This window comes from Colletotrichum gloeosporioides (genome assembly GCF_011800055.1).
Source record: "Colletotrichum gloeosporioides strain Lc1 chromosome Unknown consensus_74, whole genome shotgun sequence".
Taxonomy (NCBI): domain Eukaryota; kingdom Fungi; phylum Ascomycota; class Sordariomycetes; order Glomerellales; family Glomerellaceae; genus Colletotrichum; species Colletotrichum gloeosporioides.
In genome coordinates, this window is record NW_025544719.1 from 316,632 (window position 1) to 330,556 (window position 13,925).

The following is a 13,925-nucleotide window of genomic DNA, read 5'->3' on the forward strand; positions in this document are numbered from 1 at the left end:
AAACATGGCTGGATGTTTGTAGCATGGACCTTTTCCCCGTGACATGCTGCTGCTGCTGTTCATCTTCCTCCTCCGAGCGCCTCTGACGATCCATGTTCCGCTGAGGATATTGTTCGAGCTGCGCGAGCAATCTAGTCTGCGGCACACGGGACGCCGCCAGCCCTGACCCCCTGGCATATCGGGTCCCTTCTTTTTGCTGATTTTGAGGCTGTGGGCTTTTGCATCGTCACGGCTCCGCGGTTGCGCGGCCGAACGACGGACGGGGTCTCCATTTGGTTCTTGCGCAGCAGCAGCAGCTACAACAACAAAGAAGAGCTGTACGCACGGCGGATCTGTGAGACCCTATCCCGCAACTAAAACAGACGCATTCCTGGGGAACGGAGAGATCGACAAGCGTATCCGCATTTCAGGTAGTTGGGACTAAATGGATCCCGATGTGGGCGAGCTACCGATGTGAGACCTCCCTGGGTATTCCACGCCTCATCCGGCGGGAAAGATTCCAAGAAAGAGTACTATAGCCGCCTGGCCATGTAGATTCAAGTATTCGCCGAAGAGGCCGACTAAGAAAAGTCTTACGGCCGACGGTGACCTCACAGCCTCGAGAGGTGTCTGCTAGAACGATGGAAGATCCAAAAAAGAAGGTTTGAAGGTTCAACTCTGCGATTGGGGTTAAATGACTGCAAATGAACCTGAGAGAAAGGAAGAACTGGATGGAAGAAAGTGGCAGAGCGCCGGCCGACGGCGAGCAGCACTCACGGCCAAGATGTCAGATGGCTGGCTTCACTTTCATCTTTGGCTTTTGTTTTTTTAACCGTTGCTCGAGTCCTCGACGCCCTCGCCGCACCTCTGCAAATCCCAAATGCCATACCTTCGATGCACGATCGGTTTAGCGTTTGATTGAGAAGTCTTTGTGCAATATAGTTGTTTCTGGCTTTTCGAGTCTGTGGGTGGGCGGGACATGCGGGCAATCTTGCATCATCGTCACGATCTAGAGTTCGGTCGAACGTTTGAGCCGGGTCACCTGGCGTGCCATTGCCAGCGCCCATATTCGAAGGAAAAGAGGACCATTAGAACCACTAAGAAGTGGTTCAATAAGGGCCAAGAAACCAGAACAAACGGTCGGTGAGCTTATTGAAGTTGCGTTGAGACTGGGCCCCTCGATATGCGATCCCGCAGTTTCCTCCTCATTCAAGCTCATGCGCGCCACGCCAAACAGCCCAAGAGAATTGTGTGCTTGAGGGTGCGGCTGACCTTAGCACCTAACACCGAGACAACTCACGGAGCTGCAGGAGGCACGAAGGGTAGATCTTCCTCATCGTCAGCTAGCGGGTCGAGCGTCGCCGGGGGACATCCAGATGGCAGCCAGCCAACCGCCTTGACGGGAAGGAGAGATTGGGCAGAGGCTAGGCAGATGGTGAGACCCGGAGGTTACCGGGGCTGGTTGGAGCTCGAGAGCTTTGCGAGCCACGGATGTCGCAATGGCCGTCTAGGAAAGGAAGGCATAATCCGCAAGGTATCGTGTAAGATAGTCGTCCAGACTTTTGTGTGTTTTGTGCAGCGGGGGACCTTCCGCGGACGCTTGCTCCATAGTGCATTTCCTCTTCATAAAGCCAGCAGTTCTGTCTGATGAGAAAATGCCCGAGGCCAGAGGGAACAAGGATCCGGCAGGCAAGTCCAGTGTCGCCCTCGGTGTGGTGGCTGAGATGTGGCTGCCAGGAAAACCTCTCGTGCAGAACAACACCGTGCACTCAGTTCGCGCAGATGGACAGAAACGCCATGCAGATAGATGCGTGGCACCGACACCTGCTAGACCCCGTCTTGCTTGCCATTCACCCTCCTCTCCCCGCCCTCGCTTTCGTGCAGCCGGTCTCAAAGCTCGCCTGCGTTGCAGTATGTACGTCAGGCGCGTGGCCTTGGCCGAGGAGATGTCGTCGTCGTTGAGGCGTTTGTCTCCCGTCTGCACGCTGCGCTGTGCCATTCAAACGTGTTGCGAGAGCAGGGCCTGCAGTCCCAGAAACGACGCCCGAGCTGATGTTGCACTCTCCATGTTGGCTCTTATGCGCTAGATGGTGTGCGACGGCGGCGGACGCAAATCCCGTAATGCAATCCGACCCAAAAACGCGACCATACAGAATCTGGCCAGGTCTGCGAGCCTGCGGCTGCAATTGCCCATGCCAGAAGATAAGCGAACTGAAAAACGAAGATCTGGGGCGCCCGACGCTGGATCACGAGGACCCGAGGACGATATGCGAGGTGCGTCGAGACAGAAAGGTATTCCCAGGCCCCGGGTATCAGGGAGAAACAAGCGGTTGACAAGAACACAGGATAAGCAGGCAATGAGACACGCAGCCCGATGCCATTGGACAATTGCGCACATTCGTCCGACCCCAGCTGGACGACGGCGCAGGGACCAAACCGTTCTTTGGTGGACGACTTTCTCGGCAGAACGAAACCCCACTTTTACCCAACCCCAAACATCCAATGACAGCGGCTTCTGCGGGATCCCGCCCCGCTGAGAAGGGCCCGTGAGCGCAAGCCACATCTCCGAAGCTCTCACGGACAGCATCCTGCCGGAATTGCTGGCTGTTCCTGCTCGCCTCGGCGGGAACGGAGGGACCGTGCCACACCTCGACTTCACTTGTCTGGGGAAAGTGCGTCAACCAAGGAAGAACAGAAAAAGGAAAAAAAGGGGTCCACAGGCGGTTGATTGGCCCGACATAACCACCACCCATGTCATCACCGTTTAGCCACACATCGTCAGCCACATCGGATACACAGCGATATACCACGACGCCGACACGCCAGACTGCTTTAAGGGCTAGCATCGCCGGCTTACCTCGTTTTCCACTAGGCCAGAACGCCCTGATTTTCGGCAGTCTCACACTCTTGTTTTATTACGTACGACGGCGCCGTGAGCCAGTTGTTTCTGCTTCGCCCGCCCCCTTTTCCGCGAACCCACCGTGGTATTTCGACGCGACGCGGAACACTCCTTGATCAGCCTGATTAGATCTTCGGGACGCCTCTCAGCGATCGATATCTCGATTAGTTTCATTCACGGAAGCGTCCGTGTCTGAGACCTGGAGGCTACCTCGTAGTCTCCAACTCTCACCAAGACACCTGACATTCCAACGATTCTGAGGCTTCCTTTGGCGCAAACCCAAACGCCTATCTGAAGGATACGCCCACGCTCACGACACGTTTCGTTCCCCAGCTGATAGACGTGCGGGCTGAAATGCGTGGACTTGCACACGCGCGCAATTCGTGGAAGATGCCGCCAGCCCCGTTCTTTGAGGCGTTCACGTTGCTAGTCGACAGAGAACCCCTCCAGAAGCAATCGAATTCGACGACACGCCCATGACAAATTTCTCGAAGATCAAAAGGATATCAAGCTTGTTGTTTAACCTCTGAGACATGCCCAAAGTCTACCTGGGATCCGCGTGATGCTAAGCCTACGACAGCCACACCCAGATTCGCTGTGAACAATTCCGAAAACAGACTTCGCCGACCCTAAAGAGTCGCATTTTCGGGAGTGACGGTTTTGGGAAACAGGAAATATCCTTGACAACCCCAGGTTTCCGCAGTCGAGTGGCATTGCACCGCGCCACAGCCCTATAGAGGGCGGTACGGTCCTTTGAGCCTTTGCATTCCAAAGAGGTTGGCAAGGCATCTCACTCCCGACTTGGCATTGCAGATTCAGTCGCCGCCTCGTCCGGAGCCCAGGAACCCGGTGACTGAATTCCTCTTGCACCCGAATTCTCCAGCAAAAGGATGGCGAACCTGAATGAGCCCCCCGCGACCAGACCAAGGCCGTTGTGCGTGTCCTGACAACCTGAATCAAGCCTCTTGGAATATCACAATCAACCCGCAGATACTGTGCTTGTCCAATCCTGCCTCCACCAGGCGCCACAAGAGTCCGTCACGATACCTCGGCAATGCCAAGCCAACGGAATGAATAACCGGTTCCTCACCATGCCCCCCCAATCCAGATAGATCGGCACTTGGGGGAGGACGGGACGGCGACGAAGCACACAAGAACCGCCATGATGAAGGCCTCTAGCCCCCCGTGGCCTCCCCTGACTATCGCCCAAGCTAGCTCCCAGCCAAAGCAAGAGAAACGGCAAAATCCCATCCCGTCCCGTCCCTCCTCCTCCTCCTCCGGCGGGCTGGATTACCAATTCGAGGCTAGCTCCAGCTCAGCATTCCTCTCCTCCTCCTCCTCCTCCTCCACTCCGCCGGCACCGGTTCTATTGCCAGCCGGGCAACAGAGAGAGGGAAGGGCACCAAGACGTAAGGAGGCTAGCAGGCTGAGTGAGGGTGGGTGAGGTAGATCTCTCCGCTCAAGGATCTGCGAGAGAGACATACATACTTTGAGATACAGGGAGGAGGAAACCAAAGGCAACGAATCCTTCCGGCCTCTCACGAGTCAAAACGCCGGCCGAGTCGGTTTGGCTTCCCATTGACTGGGCGCGCCTTTGTGGCTTGTCCATCGTTGTCTCGGCGTTTCCTTCATCCTCCACCGAAACGAACAAGCATGTCCAAAACGCCGGCCCTAGTGGCCCAGCCTGCCGAGGTCAAGCAAAAGTCACTGCCGCTACTCGAGTCAAGTAATTCAAATCTTCATTCACCGTTCTTCTATCTATGTACTGTCGTGAATGCCACCAAGAACGTGTACTTGCTTCGTGATCAATCGTGGATGAGATGCTTCATAGCCCTCCATGCCGGGGCCTCTGTTTTCCTCGAACCTGCCTTTCCTGGCCAACGTAGTAGTCCATTGTGATTTGTATTCAATGCCATGGACGTTGAGTCCTCCCAGTCCGCCAAATATACAGTCGCCCTCCCTCTCCCGGCCGAAAGTATTAGGGTTCGCCAGTGACCACCAGTCCATCGTGGTTCCATGTCCGCTAAACGCCGTACAATGCTGAAAGTGTCCGCCGGTGTGACTTTATTCCTGTAACGCCAAATTCTATACGTCGAAGTGAAAACGGGTCCTTGCCCGCTTTTACGCTTGAACAAGGCCCCCTGGACCATCGAAGTGTGTTGTCGATATGCTGCTTTCAATGTCGTTCTCTCCTTCGTCAATTTTGTTGCAGCCTCTGCAACTGCAAGTTTGCTATGCCTCATGCGCTCATTGCCTAGTTGATATGCTCATGTCGGAGGCAGTTAGGTTTAAGACTGCGGGTTTGTTCGAATGCGAAACTTCTCCCGCAGCTTGTCGGCCATCCTCGCTCTGCGACTTCTCTCTTGTCTCTCGTCACCGTTTGCGCCAGCGGGCTCGTTGGACGCGTCTTGGCTCTGCTGCTGTGTTCTATACTGCCGCAGGGCCTGGATACGCTCTTCGGCGGAAGCGTGTCTCAACCGGTTGAGGTCGAACAGCCGGGTCCGCCGTCTCTGCGTGGTTGATGAGCCGTCACTCTCGTGACCGTCGAGGTCCAGTGGCGGGGGAAGTTCATCGCTGGGGTTTTCAGAGTTCTCCCCCTGAGGTCTCAGGTCGAGACGACTGTGATATGTTAGAAAGTGCTCCGTTCGACAAAGTTTCACAGACAGCAACTCACCAGAGAGGGCAGGTGCCCGAGACGTTGACCAGCCATGGGTCAACGCAGTTGGGGTGGAACTTGTGATTGCAGGGCAACACACGAACATCTTCGCCGACGGTGAAGTCGTCAGTGCAAATGGAGCAGCCCAAGTTCTCTTCATTTTGAGCCGCCGTCTCGGGTTTCCTGTCAGAGGCAGCCGTCTTGGCCGTAGCCCCAGTGGCAACTGCAGCTGCGGCTGACGCACTTGTTGCCTCTGCGGCGACGGCCGTGGTGGTTGTGGCTGCTGCGCTCTTATTTGCTGGGACAGTATCCTGCTGCCTCTGCTCATTGCGGCTCTCAGGCCCTCTTTCATTCTGAATTGAAGCGCTCTCCAACTCGATGTTTGGGTCGGGCTTAGCGATGCCCTCTTGCCTCTCGCCAAACTTGACAATGGGAAGGGTATCCAGAACAGCGCGAGCAAGGCCCTTGGCACGACTCTGGCGTGGACGGCCATTGAACGCGCTGCGGGGTCCATACCTCTCGGGGTAACGGTGTGCCCTTACAGCACCCGTAGCGATGATGATGAGGAAAAGCAGCGTAATGAGACCCGTTATACTGTAAAGGATGCTCATAGCGACCGCTGAGTTGTTACCGCCTCCGCCGTTGCCAGACCCTTCATTGGCAGACGTCGCGTTTCCAGTGATGGTGACCTTGATTACGTCCACCTCGTTTGTACCGTTGAGAATGTGCAGGGCCTGCGACGCGTCTCCGGCATCCGCCATGGTGAGAATGGAACCGTACGAGACGTCCCCGGATAATTGGCACCAGTTCCCGACGGTGCTGTACAACACAATCGCTCTTGGCTTGTTCTCCATCAACGTGGATAGCATCATATTTGGGTTGATGAAGCCGCTGCCATCATTATCATCGCAAGACAGGTATGCAATCTGGGAGTTCTGGTTGATTGAGTTGTAGTTTGAAGAGGTGGCGGCAACCATGGTGCCCTCGATCTTGATTGTCTGTTGATACGTTAGCGATATAAACTGACTGTGACGAGAACCCTCGTCGAGACGTTGACTTGATGCATACCCCTCGGGCGACGTCTGATTGATTCAGGCCCAGGCTCTCGGTAGAGGGCATGACGATGAACGTCAGAGGCACGACATCGCCGCCAGCAGAAGACAGCGACAGCTGCATGGCAGACTTCTCGCTCCATGAGGGAATGTCATTCTGGGCAGCGATGGTGGCAGCGTTTACCGTGGCGAGGGCGGCAGCGGCAGCGGCGCAGGCCAAGCCGCGAAGCAACGAACGAGCCATGTCGCCTCGGGGTGTCGATGCTCTCACTCTCTTCTCTCACGTTCGCGCGACGGTCGACGTCGCTTGGTGCGGACGGAGGAAAACAGAAGTCGAAATTCGGATGACAGGCGAGGTTAGGATGTCGGTAAGATTGGCGGGATCGACACAGATGTCAGTCGAGGGAAAGGTGGAAACCTTGAGCCAAAGGCAAAAGGGACGACGATGGAAGAAGCGTAGTGCGGTTGCGAATGGGCATGCAGTGCGATGCGGTGCGGTGCGATGCGGTCGATGCGGCCAGGCGGGTAGTTGCACGGCAGGAGGTGCTGGAAGACGGTCGGACGTGGGTGGTCGGGATCGCTCGGTTGCAGGACTGGACTTGTGAGGAAGATGGGGGGATTGGCGTGTCACATCTCCTCGGAACCGCCAATATCAGATGGTCATCTTCTCTGGATTCCGGTATCCGCAAAGAAGTGGTCGTCGCACCGGGTGTAAAGATGCGTCTGATGGATGAGCGCGCTTAATGTGTCGTCGACGAACAGACGGGCGGTTGGACGTCTTCTGCTTCTTGTTGCGGTGCTCTGGCGGTGATGTCGTTGATAAGGTTGGACGACAGGAACGGCCGGGTCGGAGATGGAAAGGTCGGCAGTGGTTTGTGGTTGGAGTGGTGTGGTGAGGAGGTGGTTGAAAGGCGGGAGCGACGAAGACAAAAGTCAGCCGCCGGAAAGGATGGGAACGGTAGCGGCGGCACGCTGGCAGGCGCAAGGTCAGGGTACACGGCGGCTTGGTGGTGGACGGCAGGGAGAGCCAAGTACCTGGTGCAAGCGACTGGGTGCTGGCTCGAGTGGAGGATGTGCCAACGCCAAGACGAATGTGGAGGAGTGACGGCGGAGGTCAGTCTCAGTCGCAGCGACACAGGCCACAGGTCAGCCCGGGACCTCAGGCAAGTTCGGGTCAGCTGCAGCAGCACGACGGGGATGCCGTGAGAATCTCTGTGCTGGTCGGGAGCGTCAGGCTAGATGCCTTGGGTTGTCGACGAGACGGCGCCCCGGCGGCAGTTTCGAACAGAGAAGAGCACGTTCTTTTCGTCTGTGTCCTTCACTGGAGATGACAGATGACGATGACAACGACGACAAAGGACAGAGCCGCAAAGTCGCAGCAGACCAGACGGGGCGCAAGCAGATTTAGATGCAGAATCTCAGAATCCCCCCATCCCGCAATCCCGCAATCCCTACCGCGAGTCGCCATGCCGTCCGTTGGCGCACCTTAACTCACACGTCGAGACCTGAGATGAACCTGGTCCGATTGCCAGGCGCGCGCAAGGAAGGCGGGAACTCTACCGGGCAGCAATCATCAATGTCGCCGCTGTTTTTCTTATTCCCTCGCATCTGACTGGCCCGTTGCCCACCCCCGGGGAATCATCACCAGAGTTTCGCCGCGGAAATTCTCCAGCGCCTATCATGTCACTCCCAAGTAGGTACTTCACGGCTCACCTACGAATGCCATGTATCCGTACATTGCCAGGTTTTTCGAGACGGATGAGTGAGGCTTGGCTTCAGACTTTCTCACTTGCGAGACGCTGCCGTGATCACCATCAGGCCTCTCAAGTTCCAGCCCGCCCTTCCAACAGGGCCCCGGGCTTCAGGCTTCAGGCTTCAGATGCCTTTCTGGGCAAGGTCGGGTGGGGTCACCATGGATAAATGTGCCGTGCCGTGTCGCCCACATTCGCTGCACCAAACAGATTCCGCTGGGAAAAGTCTCCGAAGTGAACCTCTGTTTGTTCGAGATACAGTGGCCAACACGTACGCCTTCGACTGATGTGAGCTCATGTATCTGATGTTTGCCCGTCCATCTGCCGCGAAACGGCCATCAATTGGCGACATTGAAGAAGCATTCTCTCGTTTCCAGTCACTTGGGCGCTGCCAATTGAACCATGCCCAAATTTCCAAACTCCCCGACCCGACCTCGCACCGCACCCGAGAGTTTCGAGTCATCCGGGGCCAATCCTGATCTTCAGAAGAACCGTTGCACGGCGCCGCACAGAATCACTGACTGCGCAAGGCCACATAACAACAATAACAATATAGGCGCCCGATACACGACACAGCCGCAACGCAGAAGTATAGACCCGGGCCTCAACCTGTCCTGGCTTGAAATACGAGACGTGTCGCGAAGAGCCTCGCGTCCAATACGGAGGCGCCGGGAGCTTGCCGAAGCCCCCATTCCCCCCCATGGAACGCTCACCATAGGCCACGGTCGTGTTGTTGTTGTCATTGTTATTGTTCTTTGTGCTTGTCCTGTGTGTGTGACAGGCCGCAGCAATCAGGGTTGATGGTATCCATCTGCATTGCATCCCTTTGGACAACTCGAGCCTCATCTGCCGCCACCCAGAGGACTTGCACCGATCGCTGACGCATCTGATGCAACCGTTGGACCCGGTCTTGGCAGGCTTCGAGACTGCCCTGTGACATCTCTCACGGGTTTCCGAATTGACGCGCACCCACGGCCCCGGCCCCGGCCCTCTTTCCCACTCCCACCTCGGGCGGAAGAATAAAAAAAACAAAAAAGGGAACGCAGTCAGATCTTTGCCCCATCTTCAGCCCGAACAAATCCCCGTCCATCCCCCTGTCAGGAGTCCGGGGTTGGTTCGCTTCGCCTGTTCCTGACGTTGAGAGTCCTGTAAGAGAAACCGATGTGTGTGCGGTAGATTGCCCAGCTGGGCGTCAGCGATCGCGAACCTCCGACACGCTGAGACGGCGAGCCCCGTTTGAGCGCAACTCAAACCGATAAAGCTCAATGCTATATTGCAGCACCCGCCATTCTCTGCGCTGCTCTGCCTGTGCCTCCCTGCCTTCAAACCTCTGCCCGCTCGTGGCCCCATCTCGCCGCCGCATCAGAAATTTTCCTTCTCTTGTTTCTCATGCCTTCATCCCGCACCCGACACACTGCAACAAGCAGCATCCTCACCTCACAGCCGCCGCCCCTTTCTACCTCACACGCAGCTGTCACTATTAACAGAAATCTCGCCTCCAGAACTCCAGCCTTGCGCGGCAAAATCTTCGTCGACAAGCGAGCTCGTCCAGGTTAAGCCCTCAATTTGCCGCCGTTGTTCTAGTTCGGCAGTTCGGATCTGCCTACAAGGACATCCCATACCTTATGGACGCGTCTGACTTGGGATACAGTTCGGCCAGGTCGTGTTCGAGCCCGGGTCCAGATTCATCACACACTCAGGCTACCTGGGGCCCGTTGGCTTCTTCGACACTTCTGGGTTCAGAACATCAGGTGATGTCGGCACTCCGGTCGGTTCGGACTTCTCACGCCTGTCCACGGGCGGCTCCCTCGGCTTACCATTCGTAAGTAATGTGTGTTTGCCTGGTTGATTGTCCCGCGCATGTGGTGTCTGGCTACGCAACTGGACAGCTTCGCTACGCGTCGCCACGCGATCGTTCTCCGCCGTGCCTTCTTCGGACTGCGCTGCAACCCCGAACCGATCGATGGAAGCTGTCCTGTCCGTTTGATCAGGTGTTGGGCCAGTTCGGCCGAATTGCCTGTCATGATGCTGCCACTTTGTCCATCCTCAACACCGCCTCCGAGGTTGTGTGATCAGCAAAACCCTCCTCTTGTGCGTCTTACTGGCCAGCCAGCTGCAGGGGGGGCACATCCCTCAACCACCCATACTTTCTCACGAGTTCACAGGGCGAAGGGAAACCCCTCCTGGACAACTTACCCCAAATCTGTCTTCCGCTACGAGACCAGCATGCCCGGCTCTGACTCCGGCGCGGTCTGCTGGGCTGTTCCTCGTTGGCGCATCAAGACGAGAACAGAAACAGTAACAAACCCTCTTCATCAAACACCCGGACCCCGGTGTCCTTAACTCACCGTCCGGCACCCGCCTCCGACGTCAAACTTCAAGCTTCCTTCGTCATTCGAAAGATGAACTCTGGACGATTCGGGCAGGTAGGGATGGAACGCCTGTCCCATCAGATAGTATAGCCTTTGCCGTTGCATTATCTGCATTGATCTCGTCCAACACTGCTGCGCTCTACTCGCTCGTCATCCAGTTCAACTTGACGAACACCATGCCAATGCAAACATTGTTTGCGGTTCGCCCGCCCCCCCATTCGGCTCCTTCGGAACTTTCTTCGCATCTCTGCTTGGTGATCGACCGCCGTTCAGTCTCAGATGCCAAACTTGTCCCCATGCCTTCCGCATGACAGGAAACCCCATATCCCGCTGCATGTCGACGTCCTTTCTTCCTTCCTTTTATCCCCGCCTTCTTCTGCAAACTCTCGTTGAGGCTGGGTTGATCAACGCAGCCCCAACCACTTTCAACCCCCAGGTTCATAGGTAATCATAGAATTGCAGTAGATTCACCACTCCCACGGGCAAAGTTGATTCTACCACGGACTTCGTGGTGCTGTCCAGGGTTCCAGTATAGAAGATAAGAAGGGAGGTGCCTAGAGCGAGGAAGGGTTACCTGTCGGTCGCGAGCGACGCTTATGACCTCTGCAGGACCTGGACCAGGCGGTCGTGGAGCTGGCTCAGACACAGCCTATGTCTGAGAAGTCTGCTGATCCTGGATCCTTGGCTGCCGACCAGCATTCTGACTACCGAACCTTCCCCAGACAGTCCCGTCTCTTACCCGCTTTGTTGAGCCGCAAACATCTCCCAGGGCGAGGTCGGCAGTTGCCTGTCATTCATGCAGTTGTATGTGAATGCTTCAAGGTTCACAAAGTATCGGAGCTGATGATGATGCTGGCTTCTTCATGCTGATCCCCGACCAAAGCTTTTCTTGGTAGACTCTCCTACACACCACAAACTCTCCCCCTACTCCCTCTCAACTTTTGCCTTTGGCCCATCGTCAGGAGTTCAGGCACCGAGAACGAGCCTTTATGTTTCTTGCCACGATCGAGTCACGTCGAGGGAACGGACCCTGTCGGATGAAGTCACTGCCAAAAGGGGCGTTGTGATGGTTCGATTGAGGGGATGAAGAGAAGACTTTCGTTTATGAAGTTTCGCGATCGACTGCCTTTGGCAGAACAAAATTAGAACCAGTCAACGCCAGGGCACTCCGTATCCGTAGAGACTGGCGAAACGATCAAGCACAAGAAGGCTCAGCGCTGCACCAGCATGGAGTGCATCGAGGAGGTGGATCTCCTTATGCTGTCGTACAAGCCCTCAGCCCGGTAGGAAGCCCGCGAGCTTGCCGAACATGTGGACGATTCGTCCGACCCTAAAAGTCATCGGACTGGGAATCGTGGGAGTTTGCCAAAGACTCCCGGGTTTCGGACGTAGAAACCAGTGGGCGAGCATTGTACGCAACGACATGGCTCGGGAAGCAGCCGGTCACAGAGCAAGGCTTTGTTATGCCGCCGGGTCCGACTCGGAGACTTTCTGCCCGGCGGGAACGAGAGTTGGTTCTTTGGAACAAGAACGTCAAGTCTGATGTTTGGAGGAGAGAAACGAACCATGCCGTGGCAGACGGTTCATCCAAAGATGTGCCGAAAACAGGAGAAAGCATCGAGAACTCGAGAGCGAGACTTGGACGTCGTCCGATATCGCTGACACAGATTTGGTCTGGTATTTGACGATAGTGTTTAGCTGATCATCTTACACACAGGGCGAAATACTTGAAACGGGAGAAAGCATCGAATCTTGTCATTACTGCACCAACGCCCCTTTGCCGTTTGGTCAACGGCCTTTCTGGGCCAGCGTTCTCCGCGAACAAGTTGGATTTTTTCGATCAGTGCATGATCGAACTTCCACGTTCGCGTTCGTCTGAAATATGCGTTCGGACTTGATCTGGGGAACGTTCCAGAGAAGAAAAGGGGTTCGTTGTCTTCGCGTAGCCACGCGACCACCTGGTCAGCCCGTCGCCATGGACTCCAAGCGCGGCAACGATGGCGCCGAGTGTTTCCTTTCTTCAAATTTCCTCCATGTCTTCCAAGTCGTCCAGAACGGGCCAATCGCCAACCTCAACCCGCTCGGGCCTCACGAAGACGCCATGCTTCAAGGTCGAATCCTCGCCCCAATACCTAGTCCCACTGATGCTGCCGTCGTTCTTTCCAACGGGTTCATCAAGGTGAACCCCGATCCAGGGACCCAGGCCTCCGGGGATCTCCTTCACATCTCCAACGTATTTGACGACACCTCTGCGAGAATCCTCGCCTCCAACTCGGCAACGCTTGCCTACCGCAATGCCCCGCTGGTCAATTTCCTGCTGGAGAGCCGCAAGCTTGGCCTCCTCAATGCTTGGCGCGTCAGGATCGAACCGACCCAGCTTTTGGGCCTTCTTCCATGCTAGGACGGAGTCGGTCTTTTTGGCATACTCCTCCTCCGGCATGACATACTTCTCAACACCCGTGGTGTCTGTGAAGTTCGGGCGGGCTCCTGCCGGCCGTGTGTCGGCCACCTAAGAGAGGTGTTGTTAGCACAGTATACTCCAGAGAAACAAAACGCCAGACATCCAGTCGGGCTTCGCCATGGGAGGCCTCAATATGATTAGGGCGAGGGCCTGAGTGGCAACTTCGCCGCCTTATCCGCGTCACTGAATTTGACGAGGCGGCTAGTGAGGATATGTGTACTGAACAGTGGCGGCGAGGCAGACCGGACAGGGAGAAGCGCCAGCGAGCCGCCATAGGCGAGCTGAGAAGGGGTACAGGTAGAAGAACACAGCCCTACTTACATGCAGCTCTGCATAGGGGGCGAGCGGGAAAGCTGTCAAATGCGCGTTGTCCTCATCGGCAGCCTCAATCGGAATGCTCGCCGAAGCGGTCTTGAGGCTGATTCTCTGGGACGAAGGGGGAATACCCGTGATGGGCTCCAGCTTGGACCTCAGCTGGCTGATGGTCCATGATGGGGTGATACGGCGCTCTGACGAGGAGTTTTCCGAAATGACTTGCAGAGGAACGTCGGCCATGGTGGATGACTTGGTCTGGCTTCCTGATCCGAGTGGAATGGGATTCGGGCTAATGGTCGGCTGCAAGGAACACGTGGGGCGGCTTGAGTTCCTCGGAGGTTCTGGTGTAGCGTAAGGTAAGGTGAGGTAGGTAGGCAGTAGGGGGAGAGGGCGGCAAACTTGGTCGATAGAAGTTGCCGAAGGAGTTGTGACGGCGCAAC

The 13,925-nt window shown here is 56.2% G+C and overlaps 2 protein-coding genes across 2 annotated transcripts; both read right to left on the reverse strand.

Annotated features, from left to right (window-relative positions):
* Positions 1-5,166: 5,166 nt before the first annotated feature.
* Positions 5,167-6,830, reverse strand: GCG54_00003449 (Receptor-likey region transmembrane domain-containing protein 1; the record flags this gene model as incomplete). The annotated part of the gene is made up of 3 exons (XM_045403522.1): positions 5,167-5,497; positions 5,553-6,532; positions 6,603-6,830. 3 exons carry the CDS (start codon positions 6,828-6,830, stop codon positions 5,167-5,169), a joined length of 1,539 nt encoding a protein of 512 aa, XP_045259710.1.
* A 5,899-nt stretch (positions 6,831-12,729) lies between these two features.
* On the reverse strand, positions 12,730-13,725 carry GCG54_00003450 (Cell polarity protein alp11; the record flags this gene model as incomplete). The annotated part of the gene is made up of 2 exons (XM_045403523.1): positions 12,730-13,218; positions 13,492-13,725. The coding sequence occupies 2 exons, from the start codon at positions 13,723-13,725 to the stop codon at positions 12,730-12,732; spliced, it is 723 nt and encodes a 240-aa protein (XP_045259711.1).
* Positions 13,726-13,925: the final 200 nt, after the last annotated feature.